This window comes from Leptodactylus fuscus, chromosome 6, assembly GCF_031893055.1.
Source record: "Leptodactylus fuscus isolate aLepFus1 chromosome 6, aLepFus1.hap2, whole genome shotgun sequence".
Taxonomy (NCBI): Eukaryota; Metazoa; Chordata; class Amphibia; order Anura; family Leptodactylidae; genus Leptodactylus; species Leptodactylus fuscus.
The window spans coordinates 68,168,420-68,190,683 of NC_134270.1; the positions used below are offsets into that span (position 1 = coordinate 68,168,420).

Consider the following 22,264-nt stretch of genomic DNA (forward strand, 5'->3'; position numbering starts at 1 on the left):
ACGTTTCCAACTCGTAGCTGGGGTCAATCTAACAGCGGAGGAGGAGGCGGTGGCGGAGGAGGAGGCGGTGGCGGAGGAGGAGGCGGTAGAGGAGGAGGAGGAGGGGGGTGTTCTTCTCGTGTCCCTGCCAGGAATGTTAGGCGGGGAGACGAGGTACACCGGGCCAGTTTGGGAAGCAGTCCCAGCCTCAACTACATTCACCCAGTGTGCCGTCAGTGAAATGTAGCGTCCCTGTCCGCATGCACTTGTCCACGCGTCGGTGGTCAAGTGGACCTTTGTGCAAAGCGCGGAACTAAGGGCCCGCCTGATGTTGAGTGACACGTGCTGGTGCAAGGCGGGGACGGCACACCGGGAGAAGTAGTGACGGCTAGGGACGGCATAGCGAGGTGCCGCAGTTGCCATCAGGTCCAGGAAGGCGGGAGTTTCAACAAGCCGGAACGCCAACATCTCCTGGGCCAGCAGTTTAGCGATGTTGGCGTTCAAGGCTTGCGCGTGTGGGTGGTTAGCAGTGTATTTCTGCCGCCGCTCCAATGTCTGAGAGATGGTGGGTTGTTGTAAAGAAACGCCTGATGGTGCCTTTGATGGTGCAGGAGAAGGAGATAAGACAGGACCAGGGGAGGATGAGGTAGAAGTCAACAAAGTGGCGGAGGCAGATGAAGTGGTGTCCTGGCTCGTCCTCTGGAGTGCATCGCCAGCACAGTCAGCAGTGGCAGTGGCAGAGGCAGAGGCAGAGGCAGTGGCAGTGGCGTGAACGGCAGGCGGCCTTTGTCCTGCCGTTGCTGCCTGCCACTGATTCCAGTGCTTGGATTCCAAATGACGGCGCATTGAAGTGGTGGACAGGTTGCTCTTCTCAGAGCCCCTAATCAATTTCGAGAGGCAAATTGTGCAGACAACACTATATCTGTCCTCGGCGCATTCCTTGAAAAAACTCCACACCTTCGAGAAACGTGCCCTCGAGGTGGGAGTTTTTCGGGGCTGGGTACGAACTGGAACATCTTGGGAGATTCCGGGTGTGGCCTGGCTTCGCCTAAGCTGCTGACCTCTGCCTCTGCCTCTAGCTACCCTTTTTGGTGCTGCACCTGCCTCAACATCCACACTACTTTCCCCGCTTGACATCCCCCCTGTCCAGGTCGGGTCAGTGTCCTCATCATCCACCACTTCCTCTTCCAACTCCTGTCTCATCTCCTCCTCCCGCACAATGCGCCAGTCAACTGGATGCCCTGACGGCAACTGCGTCACATCATCGTCGATGAGGGTGGGTTGCTGGTCATCCACCACCAAATCGAACGGAGATGGAGGAGACTCTAGTGTTTGAGCATCTGGACACAGATGCTCCTCTGTTAGGTTCGTGGAATCGTGACGTGGAGAGGCAGGTTGAGGGACAATGAAAGGAGCGGAGAACAGCTCTGGGGAGCAGGGACAGTTTGGGTTATTGTTCTGTAAAGCTTCGGAATTTTGGGAGGAAGGAAGACAAGACTGTTGGGTAATAGGAGGAGAGGAGGCAGAGTCTGACTGGCTGCTGGACAATGTGCTGTAAGCGTTCTCTGACAGCCATTGCAAGACCTGTTCCTGGTTCTCGGGCCTACTAAGGTTTGTACCCTGCAGTTTAGTTAATGTGGCAAGCAACCCTGGCACTGTGGAGTGGCGCAATGCTTGCTGCCCCACAGGAGTAGGCACGGGACGCCCTGTGGCTTCACTGCTACCTTGCTCCCCAGAACCATTCCCCCGACCTCGCCCACGGCCTCGTCCACGTCCCTTTCCGGGAGCCTTGCGCATTTTGAATTCCTAGTTAGAAATTGGCACTATATACCAGTAGTAAAAATTGTGGGTGCACGTAACCCCAATATATTCTTTGAATTCCCAGTCAGACACTGGCACTATATGGCAGTAGCAAGAAATGAGGGTATTTGTATTCCCAATATACTCTTTGAATTCCCAGTCAGACAATGGCACTGTATACCAGTAGTAAAAATTGTGGGTGCACGTAACCCCAATATATTCTTTGAATTACCAGTCAGAAACTGGCACTATATGGCAGTAGCAAGAAATGAGGGTATTTATAACCCCAATATATTCTTTGAATTCCCAGTCAGACAATGGCACTGTATACCAGTAGTAAAAATTGTGGGTGCACGTAACCCCAATATATTCTTTGAATTACCAGTCAGAAACTGGCACTATATGGCAGTAGCAAGAAATGAGGGTATTTGTATTCCCAATATACTCTTTGAATTCCCAGTCAGACAATGGCACTGTATACCAGTAGTAAAAATTGTGGGTGCACGTAACCCCAATATATTCTTTGAATTCCCAGTCAGAAACTGGCACTATATGGCAGTAGCAAGAAATGAGGGTATTTGTATTCCCAATATATTCTTTGAATTCCCAGTCAGACAATGGCACTGTATACCAGTAGTAAAAATTGTGGGTGCACGTAACCCCAATATATTCTTTAAATTACCAGTCAGACACTGGCACTATATGGCAGTAGCAAGAAATGAGGGTATTTGTATTCCCAATATATTCTTTGAATTCCCAGTCAGACAATGGCACTGTATACCAGTAGTAAAAATTGTGGGTGCACGTAACCCCAATATATTCTTTGAATTACCAGTCAGAAACTGGCACTATATGGCAGTAGCAAGAAATGAGGGTATTTATAACCCCAATATATTCTTTGAATTCCCAGTCAGACAATGGCACTGTATACCAGTAGTAAAAATTGTGGGTGCACGTAACCCCAATATATTCTTTGAATTCCCAGTCAGACACTGGCACTATATGGCAGTAGCAAGAAATGAGGGTATTTGTATTCCCAATATATTCTTTGAATTCCCAGTCAGACAATGGCACTGTATACCAGTAGTAAAAATTGTGGGTGCACGTAACCCCAATATATTCTTTGAATTCCCAGTCAGAAACTGGCACTATATGGCAGTAGCAAGAAATGAGGGTATTTGTATTCCCAATATATTCTTTGAATTCCCAGTCAGACAATGGCACTGTATACCAGTAGTAAAAATTGTGGGTGCACGTAACCCCAATATATTCTTTGAATTACCAGTCAGAAACTGGCACTATATGGCAGTAGCAAGAAATGAGGGTATTTGTATTCCCAATATATTCTTTGAATTCCCAGTCAGACAATGGCACTGTATACCAGTAGTAAAAATTGTGGGTGCACGTAACCCCAATATATTCTTTGAATTACCAGTCAGAAACTGGCACTATATGGCAGTAGCAAGAAATGAGGGTATTTATAACCCCAATATATTCTTTGAATTCCCAGTCAGACAATGGCACTGTATACCAGTAGTAAAAATTGTGGGTGCACGTAACCCCAATATATTCTTTGAATTCCCAGTCAGACACTGGCACTATATGGCAGTAGCAAGAAATGAGGGTATTTGTATTCCCAATATATTCTTTGAATTCCCAGTCAGACAATGGCACTGTATACCAGTAGTAAAAATTGTGGGTGCACGTAACCCCAATATATTCTTTGAATTCCCAGTCAGAAACTGGCACTATATGGCAGTAGCAAGAAATGAGGGTATTTGTATTCCCAATATATTCTTTGAATTCCCAGTCAGACAATGGCACTGTATACCAGTAGTAAAAATTGTGGGTGCACGTAACCCCAATATATTCTTTGAATTACCAGTCAGAAACTGGCACTATATGGCAGTAGCAAGAAATGAGGGTATTTATAACCCCAATATATTCTTTGAATTCCCAGTCAGACAATGGCACTGTATACCAGTAGTAAAAATTGTGGGTGCACGTAACCCCAATATATTCTTTGAATTACCAGTCAGAAACTGGCACTATATGGCAGTAGCAAGAAATGAGGGTATTTGTATTCCCAATATACTCTTTGAATTCCCAGTCAGACAATGGCACTGTATACCAGTAGTAAAAATTGTGGGTGCACGTAACCCCAATATATTCTTTGAATTCCAAGTCAGAAACTGGCACTATATGGCAGTAGCAAGAAATGAGGGTATTTGTATTCCCAATATATTCTTTGAATTCCCAGTCAGACAATGGCACTGTATACCAGTAGTAAAAATTGTGGGTGCACGTAACCCCAATATATTCTTTGAATTACCAGTCAGACACTGGCACTATATGGCAGTAGCAAGAAATGAGGGTATTTGTATTCCCAATATATTCTTTGAATTCCCAGTCAGACAATGGCACTGTATACCAGTAGTAAAAATTGTGGGTGCACGTAACCCCAATATATTCTTTGAATTCCCAGTCAGACACTGGCACTATATGGCAGTAGCAAGAAATGAGGGTATTTGTATTCCCAATATATTCTTTGAATTCCCAGTCAGACAATGGCACTGTATACCAGTAGTAAAAATTGTGGGTGCACGTAACCCCAATATATTCTTTGAATTACCAGTCAGACACTGGCACTATATGGCAGTAGCAAGAAATGAGGGTATTTGTATCCCCAATATATTCTTTGAATTCCCAGTCAGACAATGGCACTGTATACCAGTAGTAAAAATTGTGGGTGCACGTAACCCCAATATATTCTTTGAATTCCCAGTCAGAAACTGGCACTATATGGCAGTAGCAAGAAATGAGGGTATTTGTATTCCCAATATATTCTTTGAATTCCCAGTCAGACAATGGCACTGTATACCAGTAGTAAAAATTGTGGGTGCACGTAACCCCAATATATTCTTTGAATTCCCAGTCAGAAACTGGCACTATATGGCAGTAGCAAGAAATGAGGGTATTTGTATTCCCAATATATTCTTTGAATTCCCAGTCAGACAATGGCACTGTATACCAGTAGTAAAAATTGTGGGTGCACGTAACCCCAATATATTCTTTGAATTACCAGTCAGAAACTGGCACTATATGGCAGTAGCAAGAAATGAGGGTATTTATAACCCCAATATATTCTTTGAATTCCCAGTCAGACAATGGCACTGTATACCAGTAGTAAAAATTGTGGGTGCACGTAACCCCAATATATTCTTTGAATTACCAGTCAGAAACTGGCACTATATGGCAGTAGCAAGAAATGAGGGTATTTGTATTCCCAATATACTCTTTGAATTCCCAGTCAGACAATGGCACTGTATACCAGTAGTAAAAATTGTGGGTGCACGTAACCCCAATATATTCTTTGAATTCCAAGTCAGAAACTGGCACTATATGGCAGTAGCAAGAAATGAGGGTATTTGTATTCCCAATATATTCTTTGAATTCCCAGTCAGACAATGGCACTGTATACCAGTAGTAAAAATTGTGGGTGCACGTAACCCCAATATATTCTTTGAATTACCAGTCAGACACTGGCACTATATGGCAGTAGCAAGAAATGAGGGTATTTGTATTCCCAATATATTCTTTGAATTCCCAGTCAGACAATGGCACTGTATACCAGTAGTAAAAATTGTGGGTGCACGTAACCCCAATATATTCTTTGAATTACCAGTCAGAAACTGGCACTATATGGCAGTAGCAAGAAATGAGGGTATTTGTATTCCCAATATATTCTTTGAATTCCCAGTCAGACAATGGCACTGTATACCAGTAGTAAAAATTGTGGGTGTATATAGCCCCAATTCTATTGCTAGGGGACTTGCAGGGTATTTCTGGGGTGAAGGTGGGGGGGCACACCGTTGGAACGGGTATCGGGGTATATATCGGGTATACGGGAATACACTGACAGTGTATTCCATTCAGGATCCTGGGAAAGCTGGGTTGCGGCGATTGAGCCCGTCAGTGCCACGTTACACTGACAAGCTTCTCCCTGGAATTTAGCTCTTACAAGAGCTGTTGGTTGTCTTCTCCTTCCTATCCTAGCCTGTCCCTGCCTACCCAGAATCTAAGCCCTAGCTAGCTGGACGGAAACCTCCGTCCTCGGTGAATTGCAAGCTCAGAATGACGCGAAGCTGGGCGTCGCTGTTCTTTTAAATTAGAGGTCACATGTTTTCGGCAGCCAATGGGTTTTGCCTACTTTTTTCAACGTCACCGGTGTCGTAGTTCCTGTCCCACCTACCCTGCGCTGTTATTGGAGCAAAAAAGGCGCCAGGGAAGGTGGGAGGGGAATCGAGTAATGGCGCACTTTACCACGCGGTGTTCGATTCGAACATGCCGAACAGCCTAATATCCGATCGAACATGAGTTCGATAGAACACTGTTCGCTCATCTCTAGTTTTTACCACTAGACTTCACATTACAGGACAGTCCTTCCCACCTTTGTTGGAATTTTTGTTTGCTGATAATGCAGTTCCTATGATAATAGAAAAGACCATGTAGGTTCATACTGTACTCGTATTAGTAGAGTGGAGGTAACCAAAGCTAGAGTTTGAAGAGGCTTGGGGTCTGCTGAGATGAGTCAATTGAGGGAAACCGAGTCAAGATCAGTACTCTTTGTTTTACTGCACATACAGCTGATGTGTAGATCAAGTTCTGTGAAGTGAGGCGCACTGACCTCAGATTCCTAATGGAGTTCCTCAGTTGACTCATCTCAGTGGCCCCAGGCCTGATCAAGCTTTGGTTGCGACAAATCCCAGCAATGGCCAGTGGTATGTTACAGAGGTTTCAGTTTAGTGGTCCCAAATTCATGAATAGAGCCATCCAGGCCAGTGATTGTGCACTTGATAAAGAACCATTTCATGTCCAAAACCCGATGTGCCAGGTTTTATTACCAGTAAAGAACAATTTATAAAGTTACTTGGGTGAGTGCTGTCCATTGACCTGAATTCCTATCGGGTTGGTCCATGTTCTGCTGGTTCATATCACGTTCTCGAAACGTACCCTCAGCTGCTGTCCTGTACCCTGCCAAGTCCTGCTCAAGATCCATTTGATCTGCTCTGTATCTCCTTTTGCTTTCTTGTATATTTATTTTTCTCTGTAAACCTGTCGTGCAGCTCAAGAGTATGAAAGATTTTCTTATAGTTCTCCAAGGTATTTATTTACCATGGTACTGTGGTAATAAACTATACAGTATATCAAGAAGTTCACCAGTAGCTAGAAATGCTGAACCATTTTTTCAACGGCGGATTGGGAATGTAGACCACCAGGAAAATTCCTAGTGGACCGACTTAAGCAATATTGAATAGTTTCGAATACTATTCGCTCATCTCTAGTCTTGAACCATCTTTTATGTAAAGGAAGGTTCACAAGTGTATTGCTGTCTATGGGAGATTCTGTACATTACTATAGCGGCTGGTCATAGACTAGCCGCGCCAGTAATATTGCTATGACAGGCCTGGGAGCCTTCAGTAGGCTCCCGGCTGTCACCGGCGCAGGTTGGCTCCTGCGACCTTGCCACGGAGGAGCCAGCCTGCAACTTTAAAGATATGGGACCGGGGGACCGGCCCCGGGGGGTGTTTTTACACTTTGTGGACGGGAGGGGGATTAAGTTTTAATGCCTGGAATCCGAGTGTATTCTGATTGCGGGCATTAGCATCGGGCCCCCGCGTATAGCAGAGACCTGATTGCAATGGCGACCGCTCTGCAGCAAAGCGGTCGCCATTAGCTTTACATACCTGGCGGAGGCCGGGGCCGCAGCATTGATCCACTCCTGCTGCTGCAGGAAGCCAGCGGCGGCAGGAAAGTTGCAATCCCGCTCCTCCACCCCCTGCCCCACCGTATACCCGTCGTATAAGAGGATCCCCAACTTTTCTGAAAAGTTTTGGGGGTTAAAAAGTCGTCTTATACGCCGGAAAATATGGTACATAGGACTGCTGCCTTTACATATAAAGCAGGCAGCCCTCTGTAACAGAAATATCTGCATTGAATGGAGTATTAATTTAAATTAGTTTACACAAGACTGCTTTATATAGAGTAGCTACTTGTACTGGCCCGGCCTAATTGTATTCTCTACTTTGCGCTGAGCCCTATAAAAAGGGGCCACTTTAAATATTTTTCCAGGGCCACTTCCAGTTATCAGTCCTGCATATTTCATATCTGCGCATCCTACTCCTCACCTACTTCTCATTTTGTCTTGTGTTTAGGTTCCACACTATTCCAAGAGACAAGTTCTCGCAACATTATGCAAGTAAACATTCAGATAGTGACTTTGGGTTTGCAGAAGAGTATCAGGTATGGTGCATAGTTCTCTTGCATTGTGTATTAGTCTATTAGGAGTTACCTTTTAAGCACCACAAGATTCTTACAATACCAGTCCTGGGCTACTGTTGTCATTACATGGCAGTGCCACATGATCTTGTCCATCCATTCGTGGACATAACAGTGACAAATGGTTTATTTTGACTGCACTGACCGACAATAATGACATGCCCATATACCTAACATCACCATGCAGTCAATCACTGGCCTCAGTGGCACTGGGAGAATGACTGTTGAGACCAGTGATCGGCTGCAATGGTGACACAGTATATACAGCCACTAGGGGGGATTGAGGGCATGCATTGTATTTCATATTAGAACAATATTCTCCAAACTCTCACTATTGTCCCCTTCAGGCAGTCAGAATTTTGTCACTGAGTTTACAATTCAGTTATGTAGAAAGAATTAGGAATGAGGATCATCTCAATCTCAGCAGATAAGGGCACCTTATGTATTTGCCACTACATATTAGTCTTTATTAATAGAGAAGATGTCAGAGTATAAAATAAAGGATATGACATCTTTTTTTATCACTAGGAACTCAGCTCAGTTGGAACCACACAAGCTAAAAGATCAGCTGAGATGCCAGAAAACAGAGCCAAGAACCGTTTCACCAATGTCCTACCTTGTAAGTATGAAGTCACCACCATGAGCGTAAAATGACATGTAAACTATCCTAACCATTTACTTCCTTTTTCCCATTTGGTTTCCAACAATCCCATATCATAATGCTATATATTTTATGTTTTGGTTGAAGGTAGTAAATAATTAAACCTGTTTGTCCATGGTCATGTATTATGCCTACTAAGTGTCCCATGTACACCTGCAGCCTTGTTACCTGGGTTCAAGATTTAAGTAAGTTAAGATTTAAGTAAAGGTGTAAGACATTAGAGCATGTCTAAAAGACCCGAGTGACCTTAGAGAGCTGGAAGTCCAAGTGCTATGCGTATCTGTCACAGGAAAGAGAGTTGTGCACTTTACATAGTTACATAGTTACATAGTAGATGAGGTTGGATAAAGACATGAGTCCATCAAGTCCAACCTATAACCCTACAATCCCCTACAGTGTTGATCCAGGGGAAGGCAAAAAACCCCATGAGGCTCGTGCCAATTGCCCTATTTCAGGGGAAAAAATTCCTTCCCGACTCCAAATCTGGCAGTCAGTATAAAACCCTGGATCAACGTGTCCTTAAAATCTAGAGACCATAACCCATTATATTTTTCTCTTCAAGAAAGGCATCGAGGCCCACTTTGAACTTGTTCAGTGAATCCACCATCACCACTTCCTGGGGCAGAGTCCAGAGCCTCGCTGTTCTTACTGTGAAGAATCCCCTTCTATGTTTCTGGTGAAACCTTCTCTCCTCCAGACGTAGAGGATGTCCTCTTGTCACTGTCGCTGGCCTAGGAGTAAAAATATCCTTAGAAAGTTCTTTGTATTGTCCCTTCATGTATTTGTACATTGTTATTAGATCTCCCCGTAGACGTCTTTTCTCTAAACTGAATAACCCCAAGTTTGTTAATCTATCGTTGTACTCCAGTCCACCCATTCCCCTAATCATTTTGGTTGCCCGTCTTTGCACTTTTTCAAGTTCACTTATGTCTTTCTTGTATATCGGGGCCCAAAATTGCGCACAATATTCTAAGTGTGGCCGTACCAGCGATTTGTATAGAGGCATAACTATGTCCTTGTCATGAGAATCTAGACCTCTTTTGATGCATCCCATAACTTTATTTGCCTTGGCAGCAGCTGCCTGGCACTGGTCATTAAAGGTAAGCTTGCTGTCCACCAAAATCCCTAAGTCTTTTTCATTGACAGTCTTACCCAGTAATTTACTATTTAGTACATAGTCATAAATTTTATTACGTCGCCCAAAGTGCATTACTTTACATTTGGCAACATTAAACTTCATTTGCCAAGTCTCCGCCCATACTTCCAGTTTCCTTAGATCCCCTTGTAATCTACTATCCTCCTCATTATTGATTACCCTACAAAGTTTAGTATCATCTGCAAATATAGACACCCTGCTTTGTAAACCCTCTACCAGGTCATTAATAAAGATATTAAACAAGAGAGAACCTAATACTGACCCTTGTAGCACCCCACTGGTGACTGTGGCCCAGTCTGATTACCATCAACAAGTACCCTCTGTTTCCTATCAGTGAGCCAGTTGCTAACCCAAATGCATATGTTTTCCCCCAGTCCCAACATTCTCATTTTGCATACCAACCGTTTATGTGGAACCGTATCAAAAGCCTTTGAAAAGTCCAGGTACACCACGTCTACTGCATTACCCATGTCCAGTCTTGAACTTACCTCCTCATAGAAGCTGATCAGATTAGTCTGACAGGACCGATTCCTCATAAACCCATGCTGATTTGGTGTTATAATATTATTTACATTGAGATACTCCAGGATAGCATCTCTTAGAAAGCCCTCAAATATCTTTCCCACCACAGAAGTTAAACTTACTGGCCTATAGTTTCCAAGTTCCCTTTTACACCCCTTTTTGAAAATTGGCACCACATTTTCTATTCGCCAATCCTGTGGAACAGACCCAGTCATTACTGAATCCTTAAATATTAGATACAAGGGTCTATCTATGACCATGCTTAATTCCCTCAGAACTCGGGGGTGTATACCATCTGGACCGGGAGATTTCTCTATTTTAGTGTTTTGCAGGCGGCGCCGCACTCCTTCCTGGGTTAAGCAGGTGACATTTAATTGAGAGTTTACATTACCCCTAATCATGTTGTTGGCCAATGGATTTTCTTGTGTAAACACTGTAGAGAAGAAGGCATTTAATACTTGTGCTTTTTCTTCATCCTCCTCCACCATTACACCCAGATTATTTTTGAGAGTGCCCACATTGTCAGTTTTTATTCTCTTATTATTTATGTAATTGAAGAATAATTTTGGATTACTTTTACTTTCCTTGGCAATTTTTCTCTCAGCCTCAATCTTCGCCTCCTTTATTTGTTTTTTGCACAATTTATTTTTCTCCTTATAGTTTTTTAATGCTGTGTCGCTACTTTCTTGTTTTAGTACTTTAAATGCTTCCTTTTTATCCCTCATTGCATTCTGTACTGTTTTAGTTAGCCATATTGGTTTTCTATGATTTCTGGCCCGCTTATTCCCATAGGGTATGTGTTTTCTAGTGGTCTTATTTAGTATATTTTTGAAGATGTCCCATTTAGTTTGTGTTCCCGTCACATTGAGGACATTGTCCCAGTTTATGCTGCTAAGCTCCTCTCTCAGCTGGTTAAAATTTGCCTTCCTGAAGTTTAGTGTTTTTGTACCCCCTCTAATGAACGTCTTCTTAATGTGTACAAGAAAACTTATTAGGTTATGGTCACTATTACCCAGATGTCCCCCAACCTCCACTTTTGATAATGTGTCAGGTTCATTTGTTAAAATTAGGTCTAAAAGTGCCTCGCCTCTTGTTGGGTCCTGCACTAGTTGCGATAGGTAATTGTCTTTTATTACTGACAAGAACCTGTTCCCTTTGTTGGATCTGCAGGTTTCTGCCTCCCAGTTGATATCAGGGTAGTTGAAATCCCCCATAATAATGACTTTATTATGCTTTGCGGCCTCATCTATTTGTTTTATTAGTATATTTTCAGCTTCTTCCGTTATATTTGGAGATTTATAACAAACCCCTATCAGTATTTTATTTTTTGTTCCTCCCGTAATCTCCACCCATAAGGACTCCACATAATCATTTTCCTCCCAGATGTCCTCACGCAGGACTGGCTTAAGGCCGGTTTTTACGTATAAGCAAACCCCTCCCCCTTTCTTATTTGTACGCTCCTTTCTAAACATACTGTACCCTTGTATATTTATAGCCCAGTCATAGCTAGAGTCCAGCCATGTCTCACTTACCCCCACCGTGTCATAATTGTCTTCCAACATCATCACTTCTAGTTCCTCCATCTTGTTAGTAAGACTTCAGGCATTTGTATACATACATTTCATAGATTTATCTTCCCTACTCTTCCACTGCCTACTGACTGCTCTAACCTCACCTCCCGCTCCACCCCCAGTTACACTATCTAGCCCTCTTTCCATCTCTACACTATCTTGCCCTCTACATCTGTTACCCTCCCCCCCAGTACCTAGTTTAAACACTCCTCCAACCGTCTAGCCATCTTCTCCCCCAGCACAGCTGCACCCTCCCCATTGAGATGCAGCCCGTCCCTAGCATAGAACCTGTAGCCCACAGCAAAGTCGGCCCAGTTCTCCAGGTACCCAAACCCCTCCTTCCTACACCAACTCTTGAGCCACTTGTTTACCTCCCTAATCTCCCGCTGCCTTTCCTGTGTGGCTCGTGGAACAGGCAGTATTTCTGAGAATACTACCCTGGAGGTCCTTGCCTTCAACTTGCTCCCTAAATCCCTGAAATAATTTTTAAGGACCTTCCACCTACCGCTAACTTTGTCATTTGTGCCAACGTGCACCATGACCGCTGGATCCACACCAGCCCCACCCAGTAATCTGTCAACCCGATCCGCGATATGTCAAACTCGAGCGCCAGGAAGGCAACACACCGTGCGACGATCCCGGTCTTTGTGACAGATTGCCCTATCTGTTCCCCTAATAATTGAATCTCCCACTACCAGCACCTGTCTAGTCTTCTCTGCGCTCCTATCCCCCTTCTTACTGGAGCAGACATTCCCCTGGCTTTCAGAGGAAGTATCGTGCTGCAGCAATGTTACCCCTGTACTAACCTCCCCCTCATCTGCCAATTTAGCAAACTTGTTGGGGTGTGCCAGTTCAGGACTAACCTCCCTGGCACTCTTCCCTCTACCCCGCTGGTTTCTAACTGTCACCCAGCTAGCTGCCTCAAGTTCCTGCACCTCCATGCTACCATCCCCCTCTGCACTTGCCCCAATGAGATGTTGCTCTGTGAGCATCAAACTCCTTTCCAAGTTACCAATGGATCGCAGTGTTTCAATTCGCCCATTTAGATCCATGATCTGGGCTTCCAAATGTGCAATGTGATTGCATCTTTCACAACAGTATGCCCCCTCAAGCGGCTGCTCAAACAGAGCATACATGTTGCAAGATGCACACTGGACAGCATTGGTAAGTATGGAGCTCATCTTACCTGATGGGGAATATTACAGCAAAACACACAAATTCAAATAAAAAAAAATAAAAGGGTTTTCCCTGTAAAGTCCCTGAATCTAAAGTCACTTAATATTAAGTCACAATTAGACCAAACCACACTTAGGAACAAACCACACTCGCAAGCTCCCACACTCGCTTAATACTTAGCTTTTTTATAGCTGCTCCAAGTAGGCCAGAAAGCTGCCACTGACCCCACTGATTCTCTGGTTGCATTAGGGTGCATTCACACTACGTTTCCTGAAGCTTATTCTGAACGTAAATCACGTTCAGAATAAGCGGCATATAAAGCAGCTCCATTCATTTCTGTGGGAGCCGGCATACGAGCGCTCCCCATAGAAATGAATGGGCTGCTTCTTTCACTGCGAGCAGTCCCATTGAAGTGAATGGGAAGTGCCGGCGTGTACGGCACGGCATGAGCAGAGCTTGCCATATACGCCGGCACTTCCCATTCACTTCAATGGGACTGCTCGCAGTGAAAGAAGCAGCCCATTCATGTCTATGGGGAGCGCTCGTATGCCGGCTCCCATAGAAATGAACGGAGCTGCTTTATACGCCGCTTATTCTGAACGTGATTTACGTTCAGAATAAGCTTCAGGAAACGTAGTGTGAATGCACCCTTAATCTTCATTTTTAATTGTTTCATTTGTATGATATTTTAGATGATCATTCAAGAGTTAAATTGTCTGTTATGGATGGAGTCCCCACTTCTGACTACATTAACGCCAACTACATCCCAGTAAGTACCAGCTTTACATTTGATTTGCTGTGTACACATTGTGTTTGCATGTGATTGGTATAAAACTATGTGATGCTTTTTTGTGACTTTGTGTATTTATTTATTTTTTTATAGTTTGTGCTATTGGACCTTTATTCCAACTTTGCATGTTGGAATATGTAAATCTGATGAGATACTACATTCAATTCTTAAGCAACTATGTTTCTTTATTTGCAGGGTTATAATTCAACCAAAGAATTTATAGCCAGCCAAGGTCCCTTACCAACTACTACTGCCGATTTCTGGAGGATGGTTTGGGAGCATCAAGTCAACACCATTATAATGCTGACCAACTGCATGGAGAGTGGTCGGGTAGGTTGTTGACCTCTGAATAATATCACTCTCATATAGACTTTGTGTAAAAAAGCAAACAATGCAAGTAAATCTGATTACTTAGATTTTAGCAGTCAATGGTGTATATATATCATAGTCAGTACCTCTGGTTGACCTATCCCCATTCTTCATGGTTGAGGCTTCATTGCTTCACAGACATCCACCAGTGCGTGAATGTGTATACGTCGTTCTCCTGTACTTGAAATGAGATGTAGTATCCTAGACTTGCCAGGAAGGGGGCACATTTTTTATTCTTTACCTTGAGGGTCCACTTGAAGATTAGCTCTATTATCATTTAGAAATGTATGGGGTTGGAGAAACACCCATAACATGCAGGATATGCAGAACGCAAACAGCTTGGGATGTGCAATGAAATATGCAAGACAGTCCATCGTGTGAACATACTTGTAGAGGCCCAAATGTAATACTAAGAGGACATATAGTACCATAACACCTGGAGAGTCCCAGTTTGCAAGCTCCTACAATATTTAGTAGCTCTTCTGGCTGTAATTTGTACAGCTTGCACATCTTTCACATGTAATACACCTCAGAAAATAACCAGTTTATTCCTTATTTTTTTTCTTTTTTAGATAAAATGTGAACACTACTGGCCATTGGATTATACCCCATGTACTTATGGAGACATAACAGTCACTGTTACATCAGAAACCATCTTGTCTGAATGGACAGTACGAGACTTTGCTGTCAAGCATGTAAGTGATATGTTCATTATTTAAAGGACTAAAGATATTTATCCCTACACATATCTCAGACGATAAGTGGCTGACCAATGGGTTCCATTCAATGGGACCCCCAGCAATCAGAAGAATAAGGGACTACAAATTTATCTTGTGATGTGCACATGCCTAGCCACCACTCTTTGAACTTCTATGGGGCTTCTAGGATGGTGATTTCCAACACACCTATCATATGCGACACTAGTGGACCCCCTGTTTTTGTGATTGCTGTGTTTCTGTCCATCAGAACCCACTAATCAGAAACTGATCCCCATTTCCCTTAGGGGATAAGTGTTTTTAATGGAAAAAACCCTCCAAATCATATGTTCATGTTTAGATACTATTTCCTATCTATAGGTCAGTTTCATCCAACAGTCTTGCGCCGGAGATGCACAAAAAGAAGCACAGGACAGTAGACAATTGCCTTAGTGGTAAAAATAACTTCCCAATTTCAAGTATGGCTATCAGAATGAAGCTCTGAATAAATGTTCCATCTCCAGGAATGTAGAACATATTACATTTATTATTATTATTTTGTCCATAAATTCAAGTTATTCTCTACCCAATGGAGCTGCCACTCAAATTCGTATGGGATTTCTGGATATGGCTCCAGTAATCCCATAAAAATAAGTGGGGCATCACTGTACCTACACGACTGCTTCTCCATTCATATGGAGCTTGTTAGAGATGGATAGTGGATAAGTTGCATTCATGGACAAACCCAGAAAAGTATTCAGGGCTCCTCTAGCAAAGTGTCCAATAGTGTATTTTACCCCCTTGATCCACCTCTTTTTGAAAAGAGTCCATGTGCAGAGTAATGGTATTGAATCCAAAGCACTTATGTTATCTCTGTTACTCAGTTTTTCATGTGTGAACCAAAAGTCAAAATATCCATGAAAGTATATTTCTATAGTCTCCTATAGCTTCCATCTGATTCTGATCTGATCTGATTTTTTTTTTTTTTTTACTTTGGTGCTCCTTTAGCATTAAAGAACAGCCTATAAAAGAAGAGTATGTCTATAATGGAAAAAAAATAAATAAAAAAGCTTTTAAGTATACATTTTACAGTAAAAAAAAAAAAAAAATACTTGTAAAACAATGGTCTCAGATTATTTAACTCTTTGTGAGCGGTAATAATACTTTTTTTTTTGTTCCAGGCCAATCAACCAGGCATAAAATATGTGCGACACTTTCATTTTACTGCATGGCCAGACCATGGGGTGCCAGATTCTACTTCATCTATCATAAAGTTCCGGAATCTTGTTCGAGAGCACATGGACCAACGAAAGAGCACTGGGCCAACAATTGTTCATTGCAGGTAAGATATAATACAAGTTACATGCTGTTTTTTTCCGCTGACATGACTGGGGAATACACTTTCTGGTGGATGCTAAATGATGGAGTCTTGAATATTAACTTTTTTCCCAAAAACGACATCACTCTTGGCCATGGGCTGTATCTGTTATTGCAGGTCTGATCCATTCCATTAATTATAACATGCAATGAATACTGACCCATAATAGTGCATGGCAATTTACAGAACTGGTTTTCCATGCAAAACTTTAGTTCTCTGGAAAAAAGTAGCTGGCATTATTTTTTTCCCTCACATGGTGTAATACTTCTACATAGTTTAGTTGTGCCTTTGCCTGAACCTATCTGTATGCTTCTATAGTGCCGGAGTCGGTCGAACTGGAACCCTTATAGCTTTGGATTACCTAATGCAGCAGATTGAGAAGGAACAACGTATAGGAGTTTATGGCTTTGTAGAGAAGATGAGACTGAATCGTAACTTAATGGTACAGACAGAGGTAAGAGTCTGAGTATCCCTATATAGTAGGTGGCTATTTCCTGAATATAAGCTAGCTCTGTAGGCCACATTGAAAACCTAGTAAAGTACAATATGTATATAATAAACATATAGCGAAACGATTATTTGGGACTGTTCTTGAACCTTGAGAACAGCTCTAATAAGTGCTGAAGAAAACCTCTTCTCAATAAGATTTCTTGTTTTCACCTGTAATATTCATTCATAAAAAGTAATTTATAACTGGAGGTATGTATGCTCTAAAGAGGAACTGTTACCAAGTACAAACTACACAATGCTATACATCATTTTATTCCCGATATGCTCCTGATCAATTTTAGCGTTCTTATTTTTAAAATCCGTACATTCTTCCAAAAGTCATGGCCTCAAGTAGGATATATGTGAATCAGCATTTATTCACCAATTCGGTGGGAACCTTTTGTTTTACCCATAATACCACCCACTTGGCGACTAAGAGCAACTTACATATAATCTTCCAAGGGCCATAACTTTTAAACATGTGGATGGATTTTAACAATAAAAACGTCAAACTGATCAGGGGCACGGCAAGAGATGACGTATGGTACTTTTTCCTTGGTGACTGATCTTCTTTAACCCATAACAATTTTAGCAAGTCAGTGAGATCACGTGACACAATTGAAGAGAAGAATCCCACTAATATTCAGATGGAAATAAATAACTGAACATAGTAATACTATATACTTTATGCTTGGTTCACACATCAGTATGCCATCCTTTGAATTCAGTTTGAGACTAAACGGACTGATGCACATACTGATTGTATACTGACACCTTTTTATGCTGATAGCAAACACTGTGTTGCCTAGAGGACAGATAAGGGGATTAAAAGTAGCAATTGTAAACAGAGTAGAGATAAGGACATATAATAAATGCCCTTATCTCATATAATAAATGTCCTTATCGCTACTCTGTTTACAATTTTTTGCTATACTGACACCTTTTTTGCTATCAGCATAAAAAGGTATCAGTATACAATCAGTATGTGCATCAGTCCATTTTAAAGTCTCAAACTGAATTCAAACGGACGGATGGCATAGTGATGTGTGAACCAAGCCTTAGATAGATATACTTTATATGCACACCTATCTATCTATCTATCTATCTATCTACTGTATGTATATGAAAAATGGCTACATAATGATAGGAAAAAATACTGTAGTGTTTCTTTAAGGAAACTGTGCCCATCTTTGTGTAAGAGAGACATGTTATTTGTGTCTTTATAGAGCATTCTTATACTATACTAGCAGGAGGACCCGGCTTCACACGGGTATATTTAGTTTTTGTTTGTGTAGTGGCCCCATAAGAATTGTCCAATTTTGCACTGGTGTATTTTGTATATAGTTTGTGTGTGTCCGTAAGCGTCGTGTGATCATGTGTATCTCATTTTGAATATCCGTGAAAAACCTTTGATTGGTCGTTATGGAGACCTGGACTAAAGCTGTGTGTATGTGACCTTGTGTAACAGTGTCATTCACAGCACCCTGCCCCTTTAAGGCTGACATAAAGTAGTGAAGAAAAATGGCTGGGTTGCTATGGAAACCTGGAGCAAAACTCTAATATGTGGCACTCTGTTAAGAGCCATGTATCTATTCCACTGGCATGTGGTACTGTGTGGAGTGGTGCGTATCTAATCCTCTAGCGTGTGGTACTGTGTGCAGTGGCATGTATCTAATCCTCTGGTGTGTGGTACTGTGTGCAGTGGCGCGTATCTAATCCTCCCTTGTGTGGTATTGTGTGCATTGGTGCATATCCAATTCTTCGGCATGTGGTATTGTGTGCAGTGGCACATATCTAATCCTCTGGCATGTGGATTTGTGTGAAGACGCGTGTATCTAATCCTCAGGTGCTTGGTACTGTGTGCATACATGCGTATCTAATCCTCTGGCTTGTGGACTGTGTGCAGACATGCGTATCTAATCCTCTGACATGTGGAACTGTGTGCAGACGCGCATATCTAATCCTTCGGCTTGTGGAACTGTGTGCAGACGCGCATATTTAATCCTCTGGCATATGGAACTGTGTGCAGACGCGCATATTTAATCCTCTGGCATCTGATAATGTGTGCTGATCTGTGTATCTAATCCTCTGATGTGTGTATCTCAGTGTTGGATCGTACATGTTCAGTGCCCGTGTGTATTGCAGTTGGTATATGAGTGAAAGACTTGCAGATTTTTTTGACTAATGGGGGGGTCAGGGTGTTGGGAAAGCTGTATTTCCGGAATGGTACATCCGAGTGAGTTGTATTCTCATCTTAAACCTTCCCGTACACCTGAAGTATCTGTGTGCCAAATTTGGTGAAGATCGGTCCAGTCGTTTTGTCGCGCATAGAGAACAGACAGACAGACAGAAATTCATTTTTATAAGACAGAGAGATACTGTATATCCCATATACTATATGAACATACCAACAACTAACTTTGTAAATTACTTTATTCAATTTCTAGGCACAATATATATTCCTCAACAAATGTGTGTTGGACTTGATTAATCAACCTATGGAAGAAAATATCTATGAAAATCATACTCCCAATGAACTTGTCTATGAGAACGTCAATGCAATTCGACAGCACCAAAGAGAAAATGCTTAGACGAAGATAGACACCCAGTGGAGCTGGCAGACTCACCAGGGACATGTATGAGGACATTCACTTGTGTGCCTTCTTCCAGACAGTTACTTCTGCTCCATTGTTATTTCATGTTCTTTTTTTAATTAAACCTATGCACTGGTTGTCAGAAGAGAGATGCTGAGCATCCCTATGTGCTTAGGTGGTCTCCTATATGGCTGCTGTATATCACCCTGGAATATGTTGACCTTACCATCTTAACATAGACTGACAATGTTACAAGAGATTCGTGACATTTCCTAACACTGGAAAATGTTCCATAAAATGACATCTTCCCAAAAACACTTTAAACAAGATGAAGGATGAACATATGAAGTATACGACACAAGGTTTTATTGATTTTTATGATGTTATTTTTTTAAAAAAATTAAAGGACAAAAATCACTTCTTTTCACTTTCCCTTTCACAAAGTGTGAAACCCACAATCTACGTTTTTGCTAACAGCACATTGGAAAGAGTTTGCGGGAAGAGTTTCTGTAACATCGACCGCTACCATAAATATATTTAGCATGAAACTGTTTTAAGATCAAAATTTAAAGATCAAAATGTATTAGTATGATTCTTGAGTGAAAGCAAATCTGTCAGCAGTTCCGTAATTTGCACTTTTAGAGATATTGTCTTAATGAATTTTGTTCTTGATTCAAGCAGTGACATAAAAGCTCATTTTTGAAGAGCTGATTTTAAGAAATGCTGTAATTTAATATATAATTAATAATATGCAGAATGTATTTTTATATGACGCGCTGAAGAAATAATAATAAGCCTTACCATTTCCCTAGTACAGCTGTACATTGTTTTGTATTGATTATATTTTATTCTGGGTTTTATACTGCATCCCCTTTGGCTATAAAGTAAATATTGCTACTTTTTTTTTCTAAAAACAGGGCCACTCCGAGGGCCACACGTTGGCTCTGTGGTTAGCACTGCAGCCTTGCAGTGCTGTCGTCCTGGTGTTCAAATCCCGCCAAGGGCAAAAAAAAAAAAAACCCATCTGCAAGGAGTTTGTATGTTCTCCCCATGTTTGCATGGATTTCCATTCCATATTCCAAAAAAGACATACTGGTAGGGAAAAATGTACATTGTGAGCTCTATGTGGGGCACACAATCTACATAAATAAATAAAAAAATAAAAACAGCGCCACCCCTGTCCACAGGTTACATGTGGTATTGCAACTCAGTTCTGTTCAATTCAGTGTAGTCAGGCTGCAGTGTAAGACACATTCCATGGACAGATGTGGTACATTTTCTAGGAAAAAAATAAGCCACATTTTTTTTAATCCTGGGCAACCCTTTCAAGATTACACGTTGCTTATGTAATGAAAAGTTATGTGTCTTTGTAATACAATGAATTTACAAGTCTTTGAAATTTCAAGATCTCTGCTGCCTGAATAGAACCACTATTATATATTCTGAGAGATGGAAAACTTGGCCTGATAATGTGCTGCTGACGCTGGGTTCACACTAGCGCCCGGACTCTGTTCTGAGCTTTGCATGCAGAAGACGGAAAGCTGTCAGACCGGGTCAGGCCCTGAGCAGCGGTGAGCGTTTTATGCTCTCCGCCGCGAAACCGTTTTTTTTTAAAACCGGACACAGAGTACTACAAGTCCGACTGGCCTATAGTAATGGCTAAAAAACTGATTCTATTGAATAAAAGATACAAAGATCTATACTAAATATATGCATTGAGCACAGACACCAAGTCTAAAATGACACCTGAGCTCTCTTACAATGTAGTTGTGTGAGCTGCACATTATTGGGCAGGTTTTCAGCCTCTGGGGGAACCAAAATATATTTAATTACTAACTTCAAGAAAATTGAATCACAAAGTAGAAAATGTTTACGTTTTCATAATTTAAATGAATACACCTTGTTTAAAATGAAAATTCCTTACAAAGGACACCATCATATATATGGAATATCACAGATTTTATATGTGCTGACATCTAGTGGAGAAACTGGCTATACTGTAGACTAGTCCAGAAAATGGCTAATTAATTATTATATTAATTTATTACCATCATTGATAACATTATGGCACGTCTATTTATATGACATCAGTGCAGGGGCGCATTGTTTTCTGGGGACTGGTGATGCCATTACTTATTTGACTGTATAGTATCTCACATGAACAATGGGCAATGCAATATAAATGATAAAAACAAAAAGTTCACAAAGTCCATCCATAGTGTCAAGCAGCTATAGAAAGCCTTTTAATTTACATGTGATTCAATGAAAAGTATATCAATGTAAAATATAAACAATGGTGCCGCACACTCAAACAGAGATGGGAAGTGGTGTAGGTCCTCCGACCCCCTAAAGCACAAAAAAGCAATCTGTCGCACACACTTTTTCAGAGTGCAAAGAAATTTTTAATATGTGCTTTCTACAGGATCACAATAACGCCATATAGATGCCATGTAGAGATGAGCGAACAGTAAAATGTTTGAGGTTCGATATTTGTTTCGAGTAGCCCCTCAATATTCGACTACTCGAATCGAATATCGAACCCTATTATAGTCTATGGGGGGGGGGGAATGCTCGTTTCAGGGGTAGGCAACGTTCGATCAAATTATACTTACCAAGTCCATGAGTGAGGGTCGGGCTGGATCCTTCGTGCAGTCTTCTCCTTGCAGTGTCCCCGCGGCGTCTTCCGGCTCTTCATTCACTCTGCCAGGCATCGGGCCTGGGAAGAGCCGACTGCGCATGTCCACA

The 22,264-nt window shown here is 42.0% G+C and overlaps 1 protein-coding gene across 2 annotated transcripts in view; it reads left to right on the forward strand.

Annotated features, from left to right (window-relative positions):
- PTPRH (protein tyrosine phosphatase receptor type H) overlaps window positions 1-20,397 on the forward strand; it is a 134,160-nt gene extending 113,763 nt beyond the window's left edge. For both annotated transcript variants that reach the window (XM_075280107.1, XM_075280108.1), the window contains exons 16-23: window positions 7,995-8,082; window positions 8,647-8,737; window positions 13,897-13,973; window positions 14,190-14,324; window positions 14,936-15,058; window positions 16,240-16,400; window positions 16,755-16,890; window positions 19,373-20,397. In XM_075280107.1, the coding sequence (XP_075136208.1) occupies window positions 7,995-8,082; window positions 8,647-8,737; window positions 13,897-13,973; window positions 14,190-14,324; window positions 14,936-15,058; window positions 16,240-16,400; window positions 16,755-16,890; window positions 19,373-19,516 (955 nt within the window). In that variant the 3' untranslated portion in view covers window positions 19,517-20,397. The remainder of the gene's footprint in view (window positions 1-7,994; window positions 8,083-8,646; window positions 8,738-13,896; window positions 13,974-14,189; window positions 14,325-14,935; window positions 15,059-16,239; window positions 16,401-16,754; window positions 16,891-19,372) is intronic.
- Window positions 20,398-22,264: the final 1,867 nt, after the last annotated feature.